We start from the raw sequence: 27,891 nt of genomic DNA on the forward strand, positions 1-27,891 counted from the left end.
TAAGGTTTCTCTCTACCCAGATCTCCAACCTGTCCAGGTCTCTCTGTATGGCGGCACAGCCTTCCGGTGTGTCAGCCACCCCACCCAGCTTGGTGTCATCAGCAAACTTGCTGAGGGTGCACTCTATCCCCTCATCCAGGTCATTGATGAGTATGTTGAACAGGACTGGACCCAGTACTGACCCCTGGGGAACACCACTCGTCACTGGTCTCCAACTAGACTCTGTGCCCCTAATCACGACCCTCTGAGCTCTGTCTTTCAACCGGTTATCTATCCACCCCACTGTCCATTCATCTAACCCACACTTCCTAAGCTTCCCTATGAGGATGCTGTGGGAGACCGTGTCAAACGCCTTGCTTAAGTCAAGGTAGACCACATCTACCGCCCTCCCCTCATCTATCCATCTAGTCATGCCATCGTAGAAGGCTATCAGGTTAGTCAGACATGATTTCCCCTTGGTGAATCCATGCTGAGTACTTCTGATAGCTTTCCTTTCCTCCACGTGCCTTGAGATGACACCCAGAACGAGCTGTTCCATCATCTTTCCAGGGATGGAGGTGAGGCTGACCGGCCTGTAGTTCCCCGGCTCCTCCTTCTTGCCTTTCTTGAAGACTGGAGTGACATTGGCTTTCCTCCAGTCCGCAGGCACCTCGCCTGTTCTCCAGGACTTTTCAAAGATGATGGAGAGCGGCCCAGCAATGACTTCTGCCAGCTCCCTCAGCACTCTCGGGTGCATCCCATCAGGGCCCATGGACTTGTGAATATCTAGATGATCTAATTGGTCAAGAAGAGAATTCCGTTGCGAATCTAATCTTCCCCCTGTCAGTCGCGTTACTTTTATATTTGGATTTAATAAAAAAATAATTCCCTTTTTTGGCAAAGAATGTTTCCAGGTATAAGATGTTTGGAGCGTCTCTGTCCCTTGGGAAACGTCTAGGGATGGAATCTACTAGTACTGGGTAGTGGAAAAAATTGAAGTAAAAGATATTATTTTGGGTTTTGTATGGAGAAAACGCCCGTGTTGCCTTATCTCTTCTCATCGCTAGTCAGATTAAGATCAGAAATAATGAAGGTTTTCCTTACTGTGTCCAGGCGTTGAGCTGCTGGTTGCTGTGGACGTAGCTATTATAAATAAATCAAATATTTAGGAAATACAGCTGTGTTTATGTTTGGAGTTAGTAAGGAAATTACATTAAGACTCCGTTAAGGTGTGACAGCTAATAACTTATTATTTTTAACAACGAAGATGATAAGTACACCTCTCCCAAGTCACTTTTCAGACGGAAAGCTTGAGTTTGTTTCCTGCTCTGATACGAACGTGGGCTTTAAAAGCCGTGGATTTCTTTGGTCGCAAAGAAACGCTACGAAATGGGTTTTCTTTGGTAGCAAGAGCAACGATCCCCCGTGAAATTGTAAGTTTTCCTTTTTCTGAAAGGGTTTTAGCCGAGGCGTTGGGCAGCGTGCTCGGGAGCAGTACCCTGCCAGAGATCCTGAGGGCAGATTTCCCAGGCTCTGGAAGCTGGGTCGCAATTGCTGTATCTCTGAACCCTCAGGGAAGAAAAAACGGAACTTTTGTTTCCTTCTTCAATACCTGGAAGCCACTCGTATGAAAGTTATTAGTACGTTGCTTCAGAAACCTGTAAGGGAATCACTTTGAAGGGGCGGAAAGAGTTTTTCCAAGGTAGTATTTATACAATCTTCTTCCTTCGGCTTAATGGCGGTATACCCTAAACCTATTATTATAAGAAAAAGATTTGTACTTTTTTAACCAGCCTCTTTTGCGTTTTTCTGGTGCATCTTTGACTCCATTGGTTCAGTTCTACTGAAGACTTTCTTGGTCTGCTGGTTGCCCAAATCCTGCTTTGGCCTTCATAAAATTTTAGAAGGAATTTGTCGCAACCGCGTAGTTAGTGCGTGACCTCATATATCTTTGTGTATCGACAGGATGAGGGGGAATGGTTTTAAACTGAAAGAGGGGAGATTGAGATGAGATTGAGGAAGACATTCTTGGCGGTGAGGGCTGTGGGACACTGGCCCAGGTTGCCCAGAGGAGCTGTGGCTGCCCCATCCCTGGAGGGGTTCAAGGCCAGGTCGGACGGGGCTTGGAGCAACCTGAGCTGGTGGGAGGTGTCCCTGCCCAGGGCAGGGGGTGGCACTTGGCTGGGCTTTAAGGTCCCTTCCAACCCAAACCGTTCTGTGATTCAGGGGGTTCTAAACCACTTCTTCATTTTGTAGTTCAAAGGCAGCAGGAGGAGGTTTAGTGCCAGTCTCCTCCCTTAGGAGCCGTTGCTGGAATTGTGAGGGAAACGTTTCACCGAGAGCAAATCCCATTCAAAATGTCCACTCGTAGTAGAAGGAGCGCTGGGCAGTCTGGGCATTGTAGAGATATTATATAGTGGTTTATCGCCCCGAACGCGGTACGGTCAGCCAATTGATTTTCCTTCGCCATCCCACATGAAGCGCCTGATCCCCTGTGACCCGAGGTGCGGAAGTCTGAGGTCTCCCTTGCTATTTTGGTGAGATCTCAGCCGGTAAGTAAACATAGAGTGGGTGGTATTTTTAGCTGACTAACAAACCTGTGTCCAAGCAGATTAAAATCTTGTAGCTCACTCGTATTAGCAATCCGATTCCGGTTAGCCCCGGGTAGTTTGAGAGTAGCCGTGGGGTTTTCTACCTTGTTTCAGAAAACCGTAAACTTAAATATGTTTTTATCGCTGGTCAATCTTATCTATAACGTAAGTTGGTTTGCATACTGTTATAAAAAGGTACTTAAATTTTCTGCTTAAAGTACTACCTCCCCTTTCAGGAAAGTTATTACTGCTGTAAAAATACGCTGTTAAAGTTTCACCGTTGGTATGACTCTCTCACTGCGATGTGATAAAAAGTTTTATCTTGGCTCTTTTGTAAGTCTGTCATAGAAATCCAATTGCTTTTGCTTCATAACTCAGGGAGCTACGTTTGCAACGCTTATTTGAGTGACTAGTGCCGTCAAATTTAACAGGACTGTAACCGTGACTTAAAATAAATATGCAAGTAAGTGTCTGCATCAGTCCTGAAAACCGGCTTGATATTCTGGTGAAATCAGTGGCATTTCTTTGAAGGAGGACCTGAAAGCTTGGGCTGTCTGGTGTCCAGCTCTCCCTTAACTCTTCGCCAGATTTAACCAAAATGACGACTAACTGGCCAATGGCTACGAATTCTGAAAGCAAAATCACTTAAAGCTTGTTTTTAAACAACATTAAAATCAGTAAATCAGTCAATAGAGAAGTCACGGACGCCGTGTTTTGTAACTTGCCCATCAGGAGATGGGCTAAAATTTGAGCGCAGCGTCTACATAGAAACTTTGAAAACTGTTCACCTCCATAGAGTACAGCGTGAGGTTCAGCTTGGTGGCAGCACAGATTATTCTGTTTGATTCCCAAGAGCTGGAGAGTCCAAGAGTCTGTCTTGACTCCAAGGAAGGGCTGTAAAGAGGGAGAGTTCCTGGTAGAAAGATGCAGGTGTTCAAGGGAAATTTGGGAGCGGAGAAGACTCTGAACATCCCAGTTTGACCCCTGAGTCCTGGTTCCCCCTTCATCCATGCTCTACAGGTATTAGTTGGCTCCCAGGCTCCTTCTGGCATAAAGCAGGTGGTTTTCTCTGAGGTGGGACCTGGGAGCGGTTCCGGGGGATGCTGGGTGCAGGGACCGCTCTCCTCACGCAGTAGGGAAAGCTTGCGCTTGGGGTCCTGCTGCTCCTCGGAGTGTCCCGGTGCATCCGAGCAAACCGTGATCCCATAAGCCTTGTCTCAGGCCGTGAGCCACATTGTGCACAACTTAACCCGTGGCAAATTTAAAGAAAAAAAAATAAAAATCCCTCTTTATTAATAGCCTGTGGTACAGAATTCATATTATTTCATGAATTTTCGCCCAGAGAAAACAAACATGTGGATGCTGTGTCTTCGGGACATGGTCCCACCACGTGGGACCAAGAGAAGAGAGTGGGCAGGAGGTGGGGTGGGGTGGCCCAGGCTGCTGTAGGGAGAACCTCGCAAGGTCTTACAAGTCCTTAATTCTGTGGACAATGAGCTACGTGTTCAATTTTAAGCCTACGTTAATTTTAATTTAAGTATGCAGCTGAGGGCTAGTCTCAAGAAGGCTGTTTTCCTGAACTGGAGCTTTATACTGTCCAAGTGTTATCTATACCACCAAGAAAGCCTCCATAAAATTCCTTGCTCCTTTTTTGATACTTATACACTGATGTTCAGACTGGAAAAACGTCAAAGCTGATTAAAAACCCCACAGTTGTGGCCATTTTTTGTTTTTGGAAAAAAAAAAAAGAGTAGATGAGTAGATGGAAGAACAAGAAATGAAATAATCTAAAATATTTTGAGACGTTACCTTCCCTGCTGAAGAAAAGCTGCCGATGATTAGAGTAGGCACGTGGAAGTTAGGACACAGACATGAGAGCAGTTCTGTTGTCTGTGCCAAGGAATTTAATGGTGAGCAGGGTAAGAACTGGGGCTTTCCATCTGCTACTTACTGAAAACATGTAAGAAGAATCTTGTCTTACCATCTAGAAGGAAGTTTCCATTAAAAGACCTGCCGTCAAGAAAAAAATGTGCCGAGTTACATGGGACGCAACCTGGCAAACGTCAAGTTCCCTGGTCAGGAGAGAGTAAATCGAGACGCAAGTTCTTATATTCAAACAGGTCGAGCAAATTTTAGGTCTTGATTATGAGCACCAATATTAGCAAAAAGGAATCGCCCCCGGGACAGAGCACGGTGGGATTTTTTGGTGTTCGTATTCTGCGGGAGGGACATGTCTAGGGTCGCTGCAAACTTATCTTCCGGGAAAAAGCGCTTCCCACGTGCAGCTGGCCGGCAGAGCTCTTGCCCTGTGTGGGTGAAATGGGAGCCAGATAAATCCAGCCGGCAGAATAGATGCCGCGTAATTTCCAAGTGGCTTGAAATAGATGAAGCGTTCCCGGGTGATCGATGGGCGACTCTCAAGAGTCTGCAGGATTGCACCACAGTTAAGATCAAAGCTGGGCTTAAACCTGTGCTTTTTAGGGTTAAAAAAAAAGTAGTTGACTAAAATAGGAAAATCCCATATTAATGGGATTTTAATTAAGTAATTTTACCTGGCATCTGGGTTGAGTTAATGTGGAATAATTACTAAATTGGCCAAGAATACAAAAATACAGCATTGTTCACACATTAAGGAAAGTCATAAAATCCAGAGGCTTCTGAGGTAGAATACAGCCGCAGCTAGCACACGAAGAATGCAACATCTGTGATTCCCTGTACCAGGTTGTTTGCGAAACTACATGAGGGATGGAACGGAACACGCTTGTTCCGTGGCCTTCCCTTGTGACGAATAGCAGATATGGGGACGAGATGGTACTACGGAACTGATAAGCGGCCTACACGCTACCCGAGCCAACATTTCGTCAAATGTTGATGAAATGCTGTCCTTTTGTGCGAACTTTGCTCACCACAATGTACCAAAACACACCACCATCCCGGAGGCTATCCGCCCCCGAGGTGTGAACACTCCTCCTTGAATACATTGATCATAATAAAAGTACGTATGACTAAAGTCACTCAAACTCCACTTTGAAGATAAAAAAATAATATAAAAATAGCCCAAGAGAGAGGGGATGTCAGGGAAGACACCATCGCGAAGAATTCCACCGCTGATTTCCGGGATCAGTCGACGGGCTGAGCCTCTCTTCCCCCCCATAGGGACGCCTTTGGGTAAGACTTCGATTACACCGAGCGCTTTCTCGGGGACTTAGAAATTTCTCTAGAGAATCTCTCTCCTACATTTATAGCCAGGCTGTATCGTTTATAATTTTGTCGCGCGTTTGTATACTTAGCAATATCTTTATTTGCACGTGCTTTGCAGACAGTGTATTTATCACCGGCAATCCTAAAGAACCTGTATATCTGTTGTTTAAATAAACTGCACTGTTTAAGTAGCTAGTCGTTTCGCTTTCTCACTGAACGTGACCAAAACTACAGAGAGGCCATGCTAGTTCGGGAGCACGACTAGACTGAAGGTGCAGTCCACTATTAGTGTATCCAAATCGTAATAGTTTAATACATATTAAACGCGATTGGACTGATAGTGCTGAATTGGGCATCACTCAGAATTTAAACCCAGCCGCACCTAGCCTCCCACCTCGGTGAGGAGTGTTAGAACGCAAGGGGGTTTATCTTCTGCCAAAACCGCTTGGCCCCGTTTCACGCAACAGTTAACGCAGGAGTATTCTAGGCTGTATGAAGTGTTTTGAGCTCTTGACAAACAGCACCAAACAAAAAATGCTAAAGTAACCCTTTTAGGTCTACGAATAAAATTAATCTCGAACTTGGGTTGTCTCAGCCCCATTAGCCAGGAGAAAATTCTCGCCGTGCACTGGCTAATCTGGTACGTGAAGACATCGATTACTCTGCGGGAGTTCCCAAGTACAACTAACGAGCTGAGATGGGCATCCTACGCCGTCGTCAGGACCAGCGAGCCCCATTTCATAGCCTTCGCCATCCGCTGAAGCTTCATCTTCTTGCAAACTCCCAGTTCTGGTGCCATATAAAATTGCTCACAAAGCTTTTTGGTAACGAAGACCCTCAGCTTCCGTTGATTAAGCACCACTGATGTATTGTAGATTTTACTAGGAGTGGACTCCTCTTCTAGAGGTTGGGGATAGCGAACAAGCCACCGTAGCTGCCTCTGCAGCCTTAGAGTTCCTTCTCCTCCTCCTCCTCCTTGGGATCTGAATTGGGGTGTCTACGTGGTTGTGTGTCTCAGGGGAAAAGCTAACAGACTCTGTGCCAAACACAGGGGCTGTGTTTTATTTTTAAGAGCGAGATATCTGAACGCTCTTCCAAAAATGAAGCCTTGTGTATGCAGGATGTTTTTTTTTTCTTGGTATAATGCTATTTTTAGATTAGATCCCATCTCAGGAAGCAGTACATAATGTTAAGAGTAGCAGAGATAACACGAGAAGATGCTTTCTTCAGTTTTACGTTGGTTTCTCAGATCCCAAGTTTTCAGAGAGATCTGTCTTTATAGATACTCAAGGTGTTTCCCCAATTTAACTGTTTCCAAAATCTGATGGAACTTAATGTTTCTGGAGATGCTGAATACAGGGCTTAATTACAGTTATTAATATAGTTATGTAGTTAATAATTAGTTGTTACTTCTATATGTTTGTTGGAGGCTGCCTTCGTATCCAGTTAAATTATTATGGAATTCCTTACTTTAATCTGAATTCAAGCACCATCGTCTCTTCTGAAAATCTTAAATCCTTTCTATTTCTTTATTTCTGGAGAGAGTTTGAAATGTCAGGGGACGAAATTTGCCTGTTTTAAAAACAGTTACTTTGAAAAAGTCTGATTACTGGTGTCTTATGGGATGAAAAACTGATAGCCATCGGAAATCTCTGATTCCTTTCAAGCTATTTTCCTTATGTTACAAAAGTAGTTATTTTGGGACGCGGTTGCTATTTCTGGTTAATGTAGCAAGAGAAGACAACTTGCTTCTGGAGCAACGTTCAAAATGTTGACTAGCAAAATGAACTTTGATTTTACAGGATGCATTTGTGAGCCCGTAGTTCTAGCAGAAGTTAGACCCAAAAACCTGATAAGTCCGAGGGTTCATCAGCTGTTTGCTGTGTTTCGAACGAAAAGTGCTAAAATCCAAAAGGCGCAACGTGAAGTAACGTTTCCCCATCTTGTCTTTGGAGGCTTGTCAGCATTCATGGTGATGGAGTTACTTTCTTGGAAGGAAGGATCTGATGGATTTTGGTATTTGTTTTGAAGAAGATTTCTGCGTTCACAAGGATGATACCTTGAACAGAACAGGATTCAAATATTAGGTAGTTTGGGGGGGGCCTCCAGCCCCAAGGCTCTTCAAAACTTAGATCTGTTTGGCTTTTGCTCTCGTTCTGTTGGCTTCTTCATAGTCTGGTTGGTGTCCTTATTGCTTCGGTTACAGTGAGGCAGAGCACCAGCTATTAATTAGTCCCTCATTGAGCCCAAACGGAAAGCAGCAAACGCTCCCAGCAATGCTAACTATGGACTGAAGCAGCACTGCAGCCATAACGAGGGCGACGCTATCATGCGTGGATGTCACCCAGTAGGTTAATTCAGTTTCATAAATCCGTAGGCTGCAAAGCGACATAAAGGGAGAATTTTCATCATCTGAAATCATTTTTCTTCTTTCAACCGTCCGCTTTGTTTCTTTGTGATATTTTGGGGAAGAACTTCAGCCAACCTTCCGACTTGAGAAGGCCGTGCCCGACTCTCCGATGTGCCCTTTCCCGAATCCCTCTCGAGAAGAGGTTGACCACGTGCACTTTTTACTTCCCCGAGAGATTTATTCAGAGGAGAGAATTTGCAGCAACCTTAGCCTGACATCAGTTAAAGAGATGGAGAAAAGTACTTGACTTTTAACAAAGGCTACGATATTGCTTTTTAGTCTCGGCCTCTGCTGATGAGTGCGGCCGCCTTCTTAACTCTGGCAAAGCGTGTAAAGGAGTTAGTCACAAGAGCTTTTTAAATGTTTAATTTTCATTGTGTTTGTAACTTAAGGCTTTACTATTGGCCTGCTAGTGTGTGTGTGTGTATATCTATATATAAACCTGTGAATACAGCATCAGCGGAAGGAACTTGGTAAAAGTGCGTCGCATTTCGTGCTTCAAGCGAGTGTCGAAACATTAAAAAAAAAAACCCATAGATTTTTGTATTGTTTTATTTTTGTTGACTTTCCTGATTTTTTTTTTCTGTAGCGTGCTCAAATGCCGTCCTCGCCTTGTGCGGCAAAGGCAAGAGTAATTGGAAACTCAAATGTTGGGCAAACCTTCCTGGAAAATGTTGCATCCCAACTTCCATCAGTGCCGATGGGGGTTTTAAGGGGTCATACATAAATAAAGCATATACAAATATAGCGTAAAGGAAAGAGGAGGGTTAATTTTGGTAAGATGGCATTCTTGCTTCCTGATGTTCTTGAAGATATTGAGTACTTAATGAATACCTTCAAACTTCTAGGGAAGTTTACTTTGAGGACAGGAGAAGCAGATGCCCCTCTGGTAGCAGTGCTGGCTTCAGGGATTTAAAATGTTCTTTGAACTACAGGTGGATCTGATGCTCTGCCAAGAAGGTGCCTTTCGGTGGGGTCAGTGTGCTTTGGCATAGCAGGGTTAGGTTTGGCAGGAATAAGATAAGCTGTTATTGTTGTTGGACGTCACAGCGTTACGGGTGATGTCGCAGAAGGACTAAATGGCACAGCAGAACCGGGCAGCGGCTGAAGAACTTCCATTCCCTGAGGATCGCTCCACGAGGCAACTGAATTCAAAGGCAGAAGAAGCGTGGACTTCCTTGGGCGATTCTTTGGCAATAGCAGTGAGACATAGCGGGGGGGGAAAAGTGGCTGATTTTCGGTAGGCTTAGAAAAGGTTGGCGATTTCTGTGACATACAAGAAATCTGTGGTGAAAATACGCAGGGTGACACCATAATAAGTGCTGTGAGCAGTAGGGGTATCTGTGCGCGTTTGTAGCGCTCTACGGGATACGAAGTGTTGACGCCTCTAGCTCAGTGGTGGAGGAGGAAAAGAACGGAGGAGTCAGGCTCTGCGGGGAAACGCTTGAAGAACCAAGCTTGGAAGGCTTAGTGCTCTGGTCTTTTATGAAAGAATTACAAATGAACCTCTAAAAGAAAGGTAGTTATGGTGTACGTAGGCTCGTAGTCTCTGTGCTGTGCGGTTTTGCTTAGCAGACAACTAATTTCATCTCCCCACCCACCACTTTTTGGTAGCCATGGGAGAGGAAGAGGGCAGTGCCAGAAACCTTTGTTGTTCTAAAATACAAGAAACCCGTCGGCAGGAGCGGAGGAGTTGCGTTGATTAAATCTGAGCTTCCGTCGTCATAAGTAGCAGGGGTCAGCCACGTGGGCTGGGAAATAATTACGGCATCGGTTCTGATTATGGAGGAACAAAGCTTGCTTTAAGGCTTTGGTCGTGCTGGCCCTCAACATTTAAAGTGCTTCTGCTACTGCTCGCCCCGGCTTATTTTATTTAAGGAAGTACGGAATTGGAATGGGTACAGTAGGAACTGTATTTAGGTTGTAGTTTTCTTTCTGTAACCTTTTTCCTGGACATCACGTTTTCATTTTGCTTGTGTTTTAATGACTAAAAAAAGGCGTATGTCGCAAGGAAACTCACATAATCTGTGCGACAATATTTGCTTTCAGGCTGCTTAATGTGTTATCGTTACATACGTGTCTTAGGGGTACGAGTGCAGGTATTTTAAGAGATTGCTGCTAATTAAGCACGGGGAGAGGCCTTGCTTTCTCCATCCTCGGGCACATGGTAAACTGAAAAAGAAGCTTGTCCTCAACTTTTTGCGTTCAGAGAGGCGTGCGCACGCGATTCCTGTGGACCATGCAACGTTGCAGTGCCTCTGCTGTTGGTGGACTTGAGTCTGCTCGCGGAGAGTGAAAGAGGTTAATAACGTGTCATAGCGATGCAGCAGCGGCGTAAGGAGTCAAGGTTAGTGCTCCTGCTCTCGCAGAAAGCGTTGATGGCTGAATCCGCGAGATTGGATATGAGAGGAGGTCTTTGTTCTCCAACAACGAGGAGAACGCTGTGTGTTTCTCCACAAAACACCGTTTCCAAGCTTTCAGCCGCTGCAGGTAGTAATTATGGTTATTTGGCACTCAGCTCAGGTTAAAGAACAAGGAAGATTAGAGCGTTCTGAAATGTTTTCAGCCTGCAGAAAATTCACTGACGTGTACGGCGTTCCTCATCTTGATGACTGTGGTCAACCTCACCACGTAATTTTGGCCGAGGGTTTGTCCTTGACCCAGGGACTGCTGCCGCCCCCAGGCTCTGCAGCTGGGGTGTAAGAGTGTTCCTCTGGAATAAGGAAGGTCTGATTGCCGCTGCTTTACGGGCAAAATGGGATTTGACACCACAGTTCTCATTCACGTTTCCTAACTCCCAGGCCGCGTAAGGGCCTTCCTCTTCTTTTGGCAGCTTGTGAACGTAGCCTTCCTTCAGTTCCTTCGCTTTTCTCATCGCTGTACTTCTGAATTTGCCCCCCCCCACCCCCCAAAACCTGCCTGTGCTGCTTTACGTGAAGGTAGAATTAAATGGAGTTACTTCAGAAACGTGTTCGGATTGCTGGGTCTGCAGCCGTTGGACCCGCTCCCATTCAAGGCCTCCTGTGAAGTGTTAAGCGCTTTGAAATCCCACTGGGAATTACGGGCTCGCACTGCCTCTGTGGATGGACAAACAGAAGGCCAGAAAGCTGCTCGTTTATTTCACCATTTAAACGGCTCCGAACTGCTTAGAGACGAGTAAAGCGGTAAAACTTAACGCAGCGCTCAACTTGCCACGAGTCGCTCGAATACCGGAGGGTGGCTTGTGACGCTTGCAATATGGAAACAGGAGAATGCTGGAGGGCAGTGGCAGTATCTGTTCCGTCACCTGCCTGGTGTACTGTGAAAAATACTGTCGGATTGGGAAAAATAGGCTGGCGATTCAGTTACAATGGGCTGTCATTTTCTATTTTTCCATCGGGTGGGACAGGGATGCTAGGAAGAGGAAGATACGGTTTCCACAGCTGGAATTTATACGAGATAAAGGATCTTCTTCCTATTTAATGTGAAAAGGATTTAGGCGTTTTCTTACGTGGCTTTTTTTTTTTTTTTTTTTAAATCCTAGCTCTTATTTTATTAATTCCCTTTTCCTTTTTGAACGAGGTTACAAAACCTCCAAGTTTAGTGAAGGCTCGCTCATCAGAAACCAGCGGAGCCAAGGGTCGATATAATTTACAAGCCACGTGTGCGATCAGCGACCATTTTGGTCTACTTGTGCTTTTGCTTTTCTGTTTGATACCGGTTATCCCGGAGGAGAGTCCGGGGTTCAGGACATCTGCATCAGCCTGGAATAATCCTGATGGAACAGGCACATCCCGCGTAAATTTGTCTAATTCCTGTGGTTTCTCTGTGCTGATAATACCTCCGTGGGGCTAGATAAAAGTTATAGAGAAGGCAGATACGCACTCAAATTTTGAAATAATGGGCTCTGTGGAGTTGCCCAAGGTTAGTAGTCTGGGAAAACGTGAAACTGTCGGAAAGGAAGGAATCTCGTATGAATACTTGCAAAATAGGGTTTGTTTTGATGTCTTTGTTGCTATGACAAAAAATGTTAGTGGAGAAGTTTGCCACACAGCCCCTTGGCTTAAATAGCCAAGTCCAAAATATCTGACTTATGTAGACAGTCAGCTAAGAGACGTAACAGGATTCCAGCTACTAATCTCCTCCTTACACCAGGGTAGGGTAGGAATGTGTGTCTTCCGACCTGATATTCGTAATTGATATGGTCCTTGTGCTTGCAGAATGGACTCAACGCTCTGCACCTGGCGGCTAAAGAAGGCCACGTGGGACTGGTACAAGAATTATTGGAAAGAGGGTCGGCTGTGGATTCTGCCACCAAGGTAATTCGTGCGCGTCTGTTCAGTTTATTCACAAAAAGACAAGAGTCAAATACGCGGGAGAAATTTAGAGGGGGGAAAAGAAAAAAATCAAAGTGCAAAAATCAGATAATAATCCAAATCCCTCGCTGATGTTTTAAATGTTATTTCTGCTGTGGCCGGCGAGTCTATGTTCTTTGCTGAAGCTCATCTGTAGTAAATGAAGAGGGAAAGATAATTTGTACAGTCTGTTTACAGGGGAAGCATTAAAAGGTTTTAGCAATGCCAGATTTTTCGTTATTTCCAACGACAGCTCCCCGTTAGAGCGCGAATATAGCTCAAACTAGTAGATTTTTTTTTTTTTTTTAATTTTTTTTTCTTCCCCCCAAACCTGTGAAAATTGGTAATTGACTGTGTGGTAGCCAGAGCCTTTTGACTCGAGGGCACGATGGAGAAAACACCTGTGTGATAGGTTGTTTTGCCTTCAGCCTTTGCACGATCAGGCATGTGCGTACGTCCGGAACATCCCATCGGTAGGTTATTTCCCTCTGGGTGGAAAATTCCTTGTGACGGGCCAGGTTTGTTTGACGAGTGTCCAGGTTGGCTGTCTCTGCTCAGCTTTTGGTTACCACCGCTGTGTCCCTGCGACACTCTCCTATTTTTTATGATTTCTGATGCACAGGAACTCCATCAAGGTTATCACTCAGAGAGCTTCTTGCTGAACTTGTGTTTTCCATCACTTGATGGAAAAGCAGAAGTTTCCTCTTTCAAAAACATCTTGATTTCCCCCCACAGCAAAGCTGTTGTTAAGAACCACCGGGTTCTAGATGGGACTCTAGGGTTTTATTCTGGTTTTGCAAACCTCGATTCTTTAATAAAGCCATTGAAATATTGCTCCCAGGATGAGAGATTGGCCTGGAAATCTCACTCTCTGGACCTGAATGAAAAAACCTGTTAGCCTGTACTCAGCTTTACCTAGAAGTTTGTCCCGTGCCCCAATCCCGTTCCGTAATTCCACTCAAAAGTTATGGTAGGATGCGTTAGTGTTACGCGACCACTCAAGAAATCTTCATGGCTGCGACCACTATTCTGTCCCCTGTGATGTTTGTAAACGATAAGGTAAAATTGTACTCAAAAAATGAGTGTTATAAAGAACTGCAGGATGGAATTATTGCTGAAGAAGGGTGATGTCTTTCATTTTTTCCCCTCCCTATAACAGAAAGGGAATACAGCCCTGCACATTGCGTCCCTAGCAGGACAAGCTGAAGTTGTCAAAGTTCTGGTTAAGGAAGGAGCCAATATTAATGCACAATCTCAGGTATGATGCTATTTTCTCTTCTCTCTTCTAAAACTTATTTGGTGAGATTTTACAAGACAGATCTGAGATGTTAGTGATTCCAAACCTGACAAATCAATCAAGTTGAGGCTTCCGTAGCATTCTCTGGTAAGTAGAATACAAGTAAATGATAAATGTTAAGTCGTTATGTACTCGTTGTGTAATACAGGAACTCGCATCGTTGTTGACTGGCATTCCTAGGAATTTAGGAATGCCGAGTGTGCTTTAATAAATTGTTTCAGAAATTTTTCCAAGTGTGGAAATATTACATCGTATCATGTGTTTGAGTTGAATTTGGTGAGCAGCAACAAAGAAGATTAATTTCTCAAAGACTTGATTTTTACAGTTGCTTTTCGCGGTTATTTGTTGGCTAAAAATTTGCAGGTAGCTAACTCCGGGCTTCTGAACTCATCCTTCATGTCATCAGAAAGAATCTAAATAAAAAGTTTGGAATGTACATTTGAACGGGGGATACCCTCCGTGGCCTGGCAGGCAACCCAACTGTAAAACCAGCCTGATTCTTTCCACTGATGTGAAGCTTGTCTGCTCTCCCAAAACCCACCAGAGAAGGTGGTGATGTTGCCGAGACCGACCGACGGCCGGTTCTTCTCTCCCTGGTTTGGGGGAGGCTGTAGAGGCAGCTGCCTCCTGTGATTTCAGAGCCGTAAACAAGATGTGCTAAATTTGCGGTGAACGTAGCACGAACGAGCCAGATCGGTTTGTTTTCCGGGCTAACTATCCCTATCTCCTCTGCCCTATCAGCGCCATAGATTAATTGACCAAGTTAACCAAACACCTGTTTGAGATACCCGTTTCCTCTGTTTAGGATTTGGAACAATTTACCAAATAAATAATTTGATCAATGTTTGTAAATGCTACCTTAACCGTAGTTAGGCAGACTGTTCCGTTCTTCGCGTCTGTAGCTAGGAAGAACCGAACCGATGGTGTAAACGGGGACTATATATGATAAAGGAACGTCATCTTTCTGAAGTGTTCAGTCAGCTTGTGACATTCTCAAGGTAAATCATCGAGCTAACCACCGGTGTTCAGGTTGAGTCCTAGTGCGTCATGCGGTGACCACAAATACCATTCTTGCAGCAACAGTGTAAGCTAAGACGATGCGAAAACCAAGTCGCGCGTCAGGGGCAGATTAATTTCAAATTAAATTTGCCCGGCGCTTACTGTCTGTAGGCAAGAAAATGGCCCTTAGCTTGATCTCGCTGGGGCACGTGAGCCAGAACAAGAGGAGAGTGATCTGATTTAACAGTGCAGCGAGGAACTACCTCGGTTGAAGACAGTTTCAAGAAGCTGGGTCAGTAGGAGATGCTCTTCTCAGCCCTCTTCTCAAGCACGTTCCCTGATCATTAGGAACACAGACAAGTTTGTAAAAGGTTTTGAGTTGTCAGAGCCCATCCTAAGTCTGCCTAAGTCCACATCTTGCTCGCCCGTAGCTGGGAAACTGGGACCTGGAGGGTTTTTTTTTGCTGTTTGATGTTACAAACTTACGGTGGACAGTGTAAAGTAAGTAGAGGGCAGGAGAGGAACAAATAGGTTTATAAAATGAAGATGTTCGTCTGTACTTTCATTACGTTTTAAGACAAGAGAGAGAAACGGGAAAGATCTTTAAGCTGCCTGACTCTGAGATTTTTTTTAAATATTGTCTTTATTATGCTTTTTGCCCCAAAGTGACTGCTAAAGAGCTTTCGCAGGACAACTGATGGCCAGTTACTCCCCGCGCTCTACTTCCATTAAAGATAAGACATGTTGTAATTCCATTGCTCAAAAAATTAGCAAGCTCCTTTCATAATGACCTAACTGGATGATTTCTTCAAACATTTATCAGCCCTTTCATGTGCATAAGAAGATAAAGTAACGTCTTTAATGTTAGGACTTTGAGCATGGTAAGAGAAATAATAGTAAAAATGATACTTTCACAAAGCGTTATCCCTCAAAAAGTCTTCATAAAGGCTCTTCTTTATGCTGGAAAAATAAATGAAGTTTTCTAAATTAAAAAAAATAATAAATTCTATCAGAATTGGGAATTGTTTCCACGGGTATTTTGTACAGTGTTCTAGCCTTAAACGTGTTTGTTGTTAGCACTGGCTCCTCTGTGTAACGTACGCAGACCTGTTAACCGGCGTTTGCTACTTGAGTGAATTGACTGAATCTGATGGAGGATACTCCCCGCCCGCCCCAGCGCTGCTCACTGGTTGCCTCCAGACAGGATGAATTCAAACCGCTGGGGTATATACGTCCTGGAGTTGTGCCACGTTGTCTGAATTAAACAAGTCCCGTTGACTTGGATGGTGGGGGGCGGTGAGTCCTTCACCCAGCATGGTCCGGCTGTGGGGACCTTTGGGTTGGGTCTTTCTCTCCTGCTGCTCTTTGCCAGAAGAGGTGGATCCAGAGCAGCTTCAGGCGGGAGGAGATGTTCAGACCCTCATGAATAAGCTGCCAATATGATGGGTGGAAAGGATGTGGGGGTTTTTTATTATTTTTTTTATTTTAGTCAGGGCTCTGAGCAAACTCCTAAGAATTTGGTTCCAATACTCATTCACCAGCAGCTTCCTTTGGAAGATTAAATAAAAAAGTAATTTTTCTGTGCCCCGTGAATGGAATGAGGATCGTGAATGCCGCCTTTCTGCTCAAGATTGCATTGACATGCTCAAGAATGCCATGTGTCGTAGAAAATAAATGTTAGCAAAAAAGAGAGAAGAAAAACAGAAACTTCAAAAGTAATAAAGAAGATAGACGTGCTTTATGGTAAAAGACGGAGAAAGGTTCAAGCATACCTAACTACAGCTGGTCAAAAAAGAAAAATAGCAAGTTATATAGAAGAAGGAAGAGAGAATGGCTGAACAGAATATGCTTGAATACTCAAATACTAAGGTTTTTTTGGTCAGGAAGTAAGCCATTGATGAAAAGGTGAAGAGAAAGAAAAATCGTTATTAGGAAAGAGCTTAATTGAGAAAGCCAGAATTGAACAAAAATACATATTAAAGATAACTTTGAATAAAAAAAGTGAGAAATTACGACTGAAATGCTCAGTTTCTCTTAGGTTTTTTTCTCAATTCCGTTTGTAAAAATAGATGCTGTATTGTCACTCGTAAATCTTTTGCGAACAGTTGTCGGTATTGGGGGTATATTACATCCTCGCCTTGGTATCTCTGTTATTTCACACTTTATTTTTTTTAGGCCCCTGCTAAATGCCATTTGCTGGTAGGGATTTAGCGCCAGTGCCGTTACTCGCGTTGCCCCATAACTTCCTCTGTACAGAACTTGGTGTCCGTCAAGGTCACTCTCGTTTCCAGTGATGACAATTTGCAATAGTGACAAAATTTCTTCCCTGACAATGGATCTGATAGATAAAAGAATATTCTCAACTCCAGCTTGTTCAATTTACTGTTTTTCCTTTCCTTTCTCCATTAAATGGCATAAAAGCACTGGCCTTTCTCAAAACTCACCACTGGTGACATCCGAAACTCCACACCGATCTCCCTGTTCCTTCCAACAGCGCAATAACAGAATTATCTCCGAAAATGCTATTACAAGCGTTGTAACCGCTGAGAGTACAGTCCCCATCTGCGCTATCGGAGACCGTTAAGCATTCGGGACTTTGGTTTTATGGATTTTGTTTTTCCATTAGACTACTTTGCCCTGCGGCTTCATGGTGGCCTTCAGAGCTGTTATTTTGTTCATCTCCCTCTTTCAAAAAGTCTGTTCCTTTTGAGCTAATAAGTCGGCGCTGCTATTTTTAGAAAAGTCGTTTCTATTTTGATGCAAAGCCTAATTGCGCAGTGATTGCTAATTGAATGACTCTACTTTCACCTGCACGCATATCAGCTGAGAGCTGACATTCTTCCTTGAGCATGGTTCAGGCGAATGCTGAAATGAGGGCGCGCCCAGAAATGGCCAGAGAGAGACCTAGAAGTTGCCAGTCCTCCTTTGACACACACCTCCACCTAGGATTTGAGGAGCGTGCCATTGTTTGGCTCAAGTATTGCTGGAGAAAATATATAATGAGTCTCCATAAACCGTTCACTTGGTGGACTCTGCTGATAGTTCAGGGAGCAGATCCAGACACGCGTCATCAAGTAAAAAATGAATTTCTGCAATTTCTTTTCTTGATTTGTCCGTGATTTTTGGTCACGTATAGATCTGACCGACCTGTGCTCGGTGATAGTATAAAATCTTGTCTGGGGAGTGGATGGTACAAACTACAATGTAAAGTGGGTAACAGATCTCCTGGGCTGGGTCCAGGCTGTTCCTTGGAGCTCTGGCTACGTTTCCTTGCGGAGCAGCCCAAGGCCATGCCATGGAATGATGTCATCTTCTGCAATATGTGTTTGCTTGCGTGGGGGATCCTCTGTGGGTCCTTTGGAATTTCAGTGGGGAATTTGGAAAAAGCCCTCAGGGGGCATCAAAATGTTTCGTTATGCAGAAAACCCCCTGGAAGTGGCATTGGCCATCCATCACACTGTCTGTCTCACACACGTCCACTCGCCCGTCACAAATTCCCAGCGGAATCCTCCTGTCACAGCCAGGACGCTTCTTTACCCCAAACCAAGTGGTGTTGTTGCTTGTGCGTTAGAACAGTAATTCTTTTTTGTAATCTTCTTCTCAAAGAGCGGCTATTTTTGTGACGTTATTAGGAATTCTCAGGCCAATTCTTGACCTTTTTTCCAAGGTGGAAGAAACATGGCCGGATTTAGTCAGTCCAACGCTTCCCACTGATAAATCACCGTTTGTCTCTATTGCTTTCTCTTAAAGTCAGATTGTATCATCTGACTCGCGTATAGGCAATCGGAGATGTCTGGTAACTGGACCATTAGGCGACCAAACGTGACGATACCCCAACCGCAATAATCTTACTAACGGAGTCTGCCTGTAGACTGTCCCCTGCGGCAATGACGCTGAGCTGCTCTGACCTCAGGGAATGAGTTGCGCCTCCTCGGATGAGGTGATTTGACAAACGTCAAGCGATCGAGGCACAAAGAGCTGACAAGTAAAAGGCAAAGTGAGGAAATAGAATTCTCTCCTGTTCAGTAAGGTAACTGTCGTATCCTGGAGTCACCCATGAAAGAAACGATTCCCTTCAGTTTTAAAATTTCTGCAACGGAGTTCAGAACAGAAGGTGTTCCCCGTTGGCGGCTGGGGTTGTGCTTTGACCGCTGCTTCATCCAGGGGCCCTCACAAAAGGAGGAGCTACCTTATAATCACGGGATTATTTAAAGTGACCCAGATACAGAAAGCAAGGATTAGATAAATCGGGCCTCCCCCCGGCTGATCTTGTTATTTAAAAGCCCTCTGGTTTCCTTTCCTCTATAATCCCGCTCTAAGCTCATGGCAAACACATTAGCCAAGAAATATTCGTGTTTAAATTTGCCCCCGTTACGGCTCCTGCTTCCCGTTTCAACACGCAGGAGATGCCACCGTGACTGCTATCATCGAGTATTCTTCTCCCGACTGCTCATCAGATTGAAGCGATCCTTAGGAGTAGCCCAACATTTCCAGCCTCGATACGCTTTCCCCAAAATGAGCGATAAGGGGGCTTGGCGAACATCCGTATTCGGTGTCACCACAAAAGCGAAGGCAGGGTTCACGTGATGCTCGGAGAAGTTGATCGGCTTGTCCCTCTCAGGTTGCCCAAGGATTTGCTTTGCCGGAGATTGCCCTCCCCGCGGTTTGTAAAGATAATCTTACCTTCAGAAGGGAGCGTGTTGTGCAGGGTATTTGCTCCTCCATTATGACAAAAGGTTTTAATTCCACCGCCTGGGCTTTCTGCTCTTACAGCAGTATATTTAGAGCGCCGGATTTTTAGCTGCGGTATATCCAGAGGAGTCATTTAGCTGCAATTCATCATTGCTAATGTAATAAAGGATCAGGCCCGTTATCTCTTCGCTGGAGGGGGGGGGAACAAAAAAAAAAAAAGGAAGTGCCCTCTGGAGGATTATATGGATTTTGAGAGATGTAAACAAAAAAAATACATTAAGAACAATGAAAGAACAGATATATTTATTTATCCTGCCTTAAACTAGCCCATGTTTCAGCTGCCTGTCTCTTAGGGTGATTATCAGTTAGTGGTAAACACCCTTTATTCCTGATTTTGAAGTCTGATCTCAGGCAGCCATGGAAGTGGGGTTGAGCGGAGATGGTCACGTGTGCGCGACTGAAGCGGTGCTTAGATTGACACAGAATTACGGGATAACAGAGCGGGAACAGAGGATAACGATTGTTAACATCAGTGCATTCGCCCGGGACTTTCCCGTTTCCCCAGATAATTCATACAGTTAAAGGAAAAATAACCCCGTGAGGATGCCTGGTTCGTGGTGTCGCCTGCAGAAGAAGGGGCATGGAGGCGTGGGACGGGTTGGCTTTCCCTCAAAGAGGAGCAGGAGCTCTTAAAGACCCAAGGAGATTACTGAGCCAGTTCCGTGTCTGTCCCTGGGATCCCAGCTGCAAACCGAGTGTGTCAGGATCTCAACCAACAAAGACTGAAAACAAACTGAAACTATTCCCAACCTACATCTTAGTCTATTTTGTTACCTTTTGGTCTCTATTAAAGGGACCAATGGGTCCAGATTGAGAGATTTTGATTTAAACAAATAGCGGGGTTGGTTTATTTTCAGCTAATAGCGTGATGCACGGCCTCTAATTTTCATTCTTAAAATGCATAAACTTTAGGGGCCTGCCATAAACCAACACGGCAGCTGGCAGCGTGAGGGGCTCAGCGGACCAACCTGCCCCATTTCACCCCTGCTGTAACGACGGCATCTGCGACGATAAGGACCAAGCGGTGGCAAGGTTATCTGCGCAGGTTTATGACGGCGTAGACATAACCGAGTCGCAACTAAACAAACACGCGCATTTTGTTTTATCCCCTCGGCGCGGTATTGTTTCCCTTCCTCTCAACGATACGCATAAAATAAGCGGTGGTTTTCAGTGCTGAGATTTCCTTTACTGCCTTTGGAAGGCAAACCCCAAATGCTGTTTTGGACGACCGCCCAGAATTCAAATGCGAGACTGTCCCGGCAAAGCTTTTGGGCCTTAACCCGTGCCCGGCATCAAGGTTACGTTTTCTTGTGGGTGGCTGATCTCTTCCCTTCCCGTTATTCTCCGTCAGCTCAGTTTCTGTTACAGGTTCCCTCTTTGTATAAATGGACATTTCCAAGGCACAGAACATCTCGATTTCTGCCTGGTTGCCTTCGCAGGCTCTGCTGCGGCTTTGCTGTTCTTGGGGAGAAAATCGTGATGTTTGGAAGCTGCTAAAATTAGAACGGTTGCGCTCTCGAAATCTGGCATCTGAGCTAGGAAGTGACTTTACAGTAAAACAGACTTCCCAAGAGAGGGGTTCTTGTAACGGGGAGGCAGCAGGTGCCATACCCGTAGCGTTACACTTGGAGTTGTCTGTGATCTCTCATGAATAAACCTAGCGAGTTCATCGCAAACCCAGGCAACGTCATTTATCCATAGGCTTTATAATAATTGCAGCGGTGTAAGTATAGATAGGAAAAAAAACTATTTATATGGCTAGGGAATTAGTGAGACAGCTGATGGGGCGCTGCTATTTTCAGCGTAGGCTTCTGTGTCGCTGCGTTTTATAGTTTATTTATTACAAGTTATTTTTACGATCTCCAAAAAGTTAAATAATCTCTCATTGTTTTGTTTGTTTAACTGTTCGGCCCAATGAAGTAGAATCCCCGGCCTCCCTAAATCCCGTAATTCTGGCCTTTTCCCTAAATGCTTTTCTCAGCTTTAATCGTTACAGTCCATGGGACCCTGTGGGCCTCAGCGTCTGCTGTGTGTAATGAACATAACGATTGTCACCTCAGTGGTCAGCTGGCACTTGTTGGGGAATGTTACGGTAGGTCAGAATCCGGTAGCTCTCCTGTCATAGAATGGTTTGGGTTGGAAGGGACCTTTAAAGGCCATTGAGTCCAACCCCCCTGCCCTGGGCAGGGACACCTCCCACCAGCCCAGGTTGCTCCAAGCCCCGTCCGACCTGGCCTTGAACCCCTCCAGGGATGGGGCAGCCACAGCTTCTCTGGGCAACCTGGGCCAGGGGCTCACCGCCCTCACGGCAAAGAATTTCTTCCTCATATCTGATCTCTATCTCCCCTCTTTCAGTTTAAAACCATTCCCCGTCGTCCCATGGCTCCCCTCCCTGCTCCACAGTCCCTCCCCAGCTTTCCTGGAGCCCCTTGAGGGACGGGAAGGGGCTGGAAGGTCTCCCCGGAGCCTTCTCTTCTCCAGGCTGAACCCCCCCAGCTCTCTCAGCCTGTCCTCACAGCAGAGGGGCTCCAGCCCTCACAGCATCTCTGTTGCCATTCCATGCTCTATTCATTGTCATTCTGTGCTCACAAACGCATACATCTGATCCGTGCGTCATCCTTTTTACTCGGACTTTCCAGCTTTGTTGTAAAAGGAAAGGATACCTCAGGAAAATGAATATATACTAATGTGCTGCGCGTTTTGAAACGTGGAGGAAAGATTTTGGTCAGAAAACGTAAGGTGCTTTATATTTAATATAGTATTAATGTATAGTATTTAATTTAGCTGGTTGTCAATGCAATCCAAAAGATGCTTTTAGCGAATCTCTCTTTCTCATGACGTGGGTACAGGACACACCAAAAATTCCCTCCACGAAGGTGCTGCCAGCATCACGGCAGCGTGGTCAGAGGGGACAGGAGGGGAACAGAACACGCTTCCTTCCTCCGTCTCTCCAGGCTGAGCCAGTTGTGAAGCTGGAGCAAATAATTTCTCTCCGAAAAAGGGAAGAATCTTGAATTGAATTACGTTTCTCAAAGGCACAATGTGCTTTTTGCGCTGGTGTCGGTTCAGCGATTCTCCTTACGATTGGAGTGGAATCAAAGTCCCCGTCCCAAGGAGAACATACAGGCGAATGCCAGACTGTCTTCTGAGCGTTGCAATGGTACATTTTACACAAATAGATCTTCTTGTGATGGAGTATCTAAAGATAAAATCAAGCAGTGTGCAGGCAGGACGTGTCGCACCTCGGCGGCATTGATCTGAACGCTCCGTAGGCACTACGGGCTCGCTGGAGAAAAACGTCCGGTAGTTTTCCAGGAGTTTGAGTTGTTTCCAGCTTGTGAAAGCCTGCTAAAATACATCAGTGTAAATACAGTTGTTTGTTAAAAAAAAAAAATAAATCTGATTTTTTAAAAATATATAGAGTATTATACAGTAAATCAATATTTAGAGTTCTGATTCTGAGAATAAACACGTAATTTCTAATCCTTTGTAGTTGCAGATGTAATAAAGGGTAGTTTCCTTCTTTCCTTTGCATTCTCGGTTTCATGCTGCTTAAACTGTCAGTTAGACAAGATGTGGGCTCTTGATTGGAATATTCTCAACCCTTCTTTGGAGTAGTACCCTTTCCCTTGGCTGGGCAGCAAGATGAGCTTCCTTCGGCACCTTAAATTTGGCGACTTAAAATTAAATGCTGTGAATTTCCCTGGAGGGACATCTTCACCGACTCGGCGAATGCCTATTTGCATGAATTCAGCAGTCTGAATATTTCCGAGGGGTTTTTTTTTTCTTGAAAACGAATATGGATTATATGATTGTTTCACGGAAAATGTATTTTAATGGAGAAGAAAGTGGAATATGAATAATTGGCAAAGTTGCTGCTGTATGAAGCTTCCTGATTTTGATGAAAGCTAACAACAACAACAACAAAAACACACTTTTGAAAGTTAAAGTAGATACCTTGATCTATCCTTAATTCACCCCTTTAGGCAGAGAATCGCTCCTGCTAAGATTAAAATCCTCTTACGAAGAGTCTATTTTTAGACCGGCTGAAAATACTGCTCTGAGCATAATGCACAACAAAGTTCCCAGAATCGTGATATCGTTGATTCTATCGAGACGCGTCTTCGTAATTTAGCTTGCAGGGTTGCATTTGTTTGTAACTCTCGTATTTCCCTGATTAAAATGAATTAATTGCTTGGATGGCTAGAGGATTTCACCCTGAACCACAGAGCGGTTGAAGTTGGAAGGGACCTCTGGAGGTCATCTTGGCCAGCCCCGCTTCTCAAGCAGGGCCACCCACAGCAGGCTGTCCAGGACCATGTCCCAGGTGGCTTTGAATATCTCCATGGATGGAGACTCCACAACCTCTTGGACAACCTGTGCCAGTGCTCAGTCACTGTAAAAAGGTGTTCCCTGCTGTTCGGAAGGACCCTCCTGTGTTACAGTTTGTGCCCGTTGCCTCTGGTCCTCTCCCTTCCCTGCGTGACGTTCTCCTGTTTGAGACAGAATAGCCTTTGCTGGAGTGGTTCTTTCTTCTCCCGTAGAGATTACTGGAGACTGAGGGTAAAGGGAAACATCGAGCGAAGGCAGAGTTACCTTCCTTTAACTGTTAAGGTGAGATGTAGGTGTCACCGGTTTAGGCTAATGTCTGTGGGAAAATGGGGAAAACAGGGAGGTGAATTGCGTGTCGCTGAATAAAGATTTAAATCAGGAACTTACCATTCTTGTTGACGTTGGGCAATATTCTGCAGAGTAGGAAAAATCCTGAAAGAGCTACTAAAACGAAAGGCTCCAGAAATGATCGTGATCTTACTGCATGCAATGATATAGTAACACCGGACCGTAAATCAGAAGATTTCTTCTGTGTGAGCTCCTTCATGAGTCACCTGAGCTTGGCTCACCCTTGTCTCATCCTTTGTGCCCGTATCTGTTCCTTTTTGGGGCTGGCTCTACTCTTGTTTCTAACGAGTAGAAAGAGGAGGCACAGGGAGGAAGGAGAGCAATTTCTCAACGGCTTCTCTTAGGTTACGTTAAGCGCTAGGTCCTCTGAAGGAAACTGTAGAGTGACCCAAAGGAAACCGAGGTTTTATGTGGACAGTATTTTGTGCACAGAATCTTCTCTGAAGGTTGCTTGAGGAGTGCAGTTGCAGAATTGTAGTAAAGGTTGTAGAAAGAGCCTAACTAATTTGGTTTTCATTTGTGACCTTGATATGAAGCAAAACTGGGGCGGGGGGGAGAAGGCTACCAAAAGGCCAAACCAAAAGCCCCATGCAGTAAGATGGAGAGGCAGAGGAGGCAAGTGGCCTGGGGCGGGCAATGCGTTGATTGCGTTGACCTCCTGACTGGTAATTACATCTTGAAGAGTAAGTAGGAATGAGCGTTTGCTGTATGTAAACAATTGCATTAGATGCCGGTCGTCTGGTCTTCCCTGGTAATCCCAGTGATCTTCTAATACAGTCTAAACACTTCTGGAGGCCTTTAAGATAGAATAGATACGTGCCTCTGGGTTTACATTAGCGATTTAATCACAGGGTACGTTGCGAACTCTCACATGTCACCTTAAAAGAGCCAAACTGAGGGAAGAGATACTATACTTCTATTTTCTCTTTTATTTCGGAGTGCAAATATAGAGATATGTATATGGGCTGCCCAGGGAAGTGGCGGAATCGCCATCCCTGGAGGCATTTGAAAGATGGGCAGATGTGATGCTGAGGGACACGGGTTAGTGAGGGTTTTGGCAGTGTTGGGTTGATGGTTGGACTCAATGATCTTAAAGGTCCCTTCCAACCTGGATGATTCTACGGATGTGCGGTATATAGATACTATAGGTATAGAGACACTGAAGGCCACATCTTCACGGAGGAGCATGGGTAGGCTAGTCATTCAAAGGCGCTGGCCTGCTGATCAGAGTTGAGAAGCTGCGCGCTTCCGAACATTTGGTACTGCACGCAAAGAGTACGGTTCCTTGAAAGCCTGCCATAAAATAAAGCTCAACCAAGCTATCTCACTGTTTGTATGGCTTTCGAAAGGCTCTAATAATCCCTGCGCTTCTTCAGACTGTGCTCTTCATTAGGGCTTGGGCAGAATTTAATGGTACAAATTCTGAGTCATATATAGACTTGCCAATTTGCATTAATAGCTTGAAGAATCATTGAGAGCTACTCATTTTCTCAAATTAGCAAGTAAATCAGGGAATGTAGTAGAAAGAATGGCGTACGAAATATACTCTCTTTGTTTAGCGTTAATTTCTCATTATAACTTTATATTACAGCAGTAAACATCTCGCAGTATACATTTATACAGATAATGAAATCTGAGCACTCTGTCCTCACTACAAATACTCTGATGAAATTATTGTTTGAAAACAAATGTTATATATCATTACAAAATTAATTTCTATTTTTGAGACAATGTGCAAAATCTAAACACGCAGACGTAATTACAGAGCCGGGTTTCAGAAAAAGCAAAATAAGTGCATTTCTCCTTTTCCGGGTCACGTTTCAGTCAGTATTTTCACTTTAATTTGGGATGGTATTTAGGCAGTATGGGATCATAAACTGAAGGAGAATTTATTGAAATAAATAAGAAATATTGAAATAAAGATTCACCACCCCCTGGATTGAATAAACCCACGTATCCCGTTCCGTGCGCTATAATGAGGAGGGGAGAGGTCAGTCTCCTTTGCCATACATCCGTGGGGAATCATTAACCGGAATGTCATGGATTCAGTAGGAGACGCTTTGGGGTGGTGAACCAAAAGCCTAGGCAAAAGATGTTTCCGTCGTTTTGCAGAGATCTGGGATTTTGGGCTTTGAAACATCTCTTAGAAGAAGAACAGAGAACCCAAATATTGGCGTATAACTCTGAAATGAAAAGATGAGAAAACTGGGGAAGGGGATTTTAGGTTGGCAGAAGGAAACGAAGGGGAGGCGATGCTTTCGTTGGGGGCATCTCCATTTAACAGCAAGACTGGCGGAGAGAGACGGAAACTTGCTGTGTAGGAGACAGACAGACACGTCATGGAAACCGTGCAGGACTGGGAGGAGACATGGAAGCCCCGGGCTCCGGTGGGCAAAGGAGAAGGAAGAGCTCCAACAGGGCTCCCAGGGGATCCCGCCAAGGAGAGAAATAACACTGGGAATCCTAAAATAGGAGCGCGGAGGTCAGGAACGCTGCAGTCAGAAGCTGTGAAACCAGTTCTTCGCTCAGAAAGCAGAGACCAAAAAAATCACGCTTGACCTTGCCATGGGGAGAAATCCAAGGGAAGCTTTTTCAGCGTGGCTGGTGTAGGTGGTTTTGCAGATAGACCTTGGCATGCTGTTGCGATTTCCACACAAGCTGGATTTTAAGAAAAAATACACAGCAGTTTTAAACTATAAATAAAGCTTAAAGAAAAAAAGGCTATGATTTTATGGGCAAGAATTTCCTTGGCCCCGATTACTGTAGTTTCAGGTATGATTGTAGCCCCTGAGGAGGATGTCCGCGATGCGATGGGCACTCCTCTGCATCTCTGGGTCGAAAAGTGTTTAGTACTTCTTGGTACTAAATGGTCATGAAGTCATATATGTATTGTTTACGGCCTCCTAATCCAGGCTTTATTATCCTGCTCCCGTTCCAGAACCAGGGACTTGAGTTGATTAAAAAAAAACAACCAAGGTTCTTCAAAGCTTTTAAGCAAATTGATATACTCTGCCCTGAAAATTCTCATATTCCCCGAATTTATGTTAGTCGGTGTGATCCTCAGAATCATAAAATCATTTAGGTCGGCAAAGATGTGTAAGATCGTCAAGTCCAGCTGTTAACCTAATAATCCTCGTATTCGTCATAATGCATTTCTGATGGAATTACACTCACTATGTAATATTCGGCACTAGAAGGATTTTACAAATGGCACGCGGTACCTAACTGCCACGTTAGGCCGTAATATTAAAATGCCGATGAGGCGAGTGGAAAATTACTATCAGTTATACCTCATAGCTTGCCGTGTTGTTCCTTTCCGGCGTGGGAAGGAAAACCGAAGCAGTGAGCCAGCTCTGCCCGTTTTCCCTCTGCCGTTCTCTACGAGTGCAATCGAAAACAAACCCAATCTGTTCCCCATTCCCACTGCCAGCTCCGGCCCTGTGCCTGGCAACCCCCTGCCCTTTCTGGCGCCTTCCTAATTACACCCCGAAGAGTGTTCCTTCGTTTTAACGGTGGGATGAGATCTCTCATCTCCCCCGTCCCCGTGGAAGAGTTGGCCAAGGAGCAGCCAGGAGCCCAGCACCCTCCCAGCCCCTGGGTGGACCTGGAAGACCCAGTCTGGTTTGACTGGTTCGTGCCTCTTCCAGT

General features: G+C 44.8%; 1 protein-coding gene across 6 annotated transcripts in view; it reads left to right on the top strand.

The window, feature by feature from the left end:
- ANK2 (ankyrin 2) overlaps positions 1-27,891 on the top strand; it is a 244,781-nt gene that overhangs the window by 93,385 nt on the left and 123,505 nt on the right. For all 6 annotated transcript variants that reach the window (XM_063337147.1, XM_063337148.1, XM_063337149.1 and 3 more), the window contains exons 3-4: positions 12,381-12,479; positions 13,675-13,773. In XM_063337147.1, coding sequence (XP_063193217.1) covers positions 12,381-12,479; positions 13,675-13,773 — 198 coding nt within the window. The remainder of the gene's footprint in view (positions 1-12,380; positions 12,480-13,674; positions 13,774-27,891) is intronic.

This window comes from Chroicocephalus ridibundus, chromosome 5 (genome assembly GCF_963924245.1).
Source record: "Chroicocephalus ridibundus chromosome 5, bChrRid1.1, whole genome shotgun sequence".
Taxonomy (NCBI): domain Eukaryota; kingdom Metazoa; phylum Chordata; class Aves; order Charadriiformes; family Laridae; genus Chroicocephalus; species Chroicocephalus ridibundus.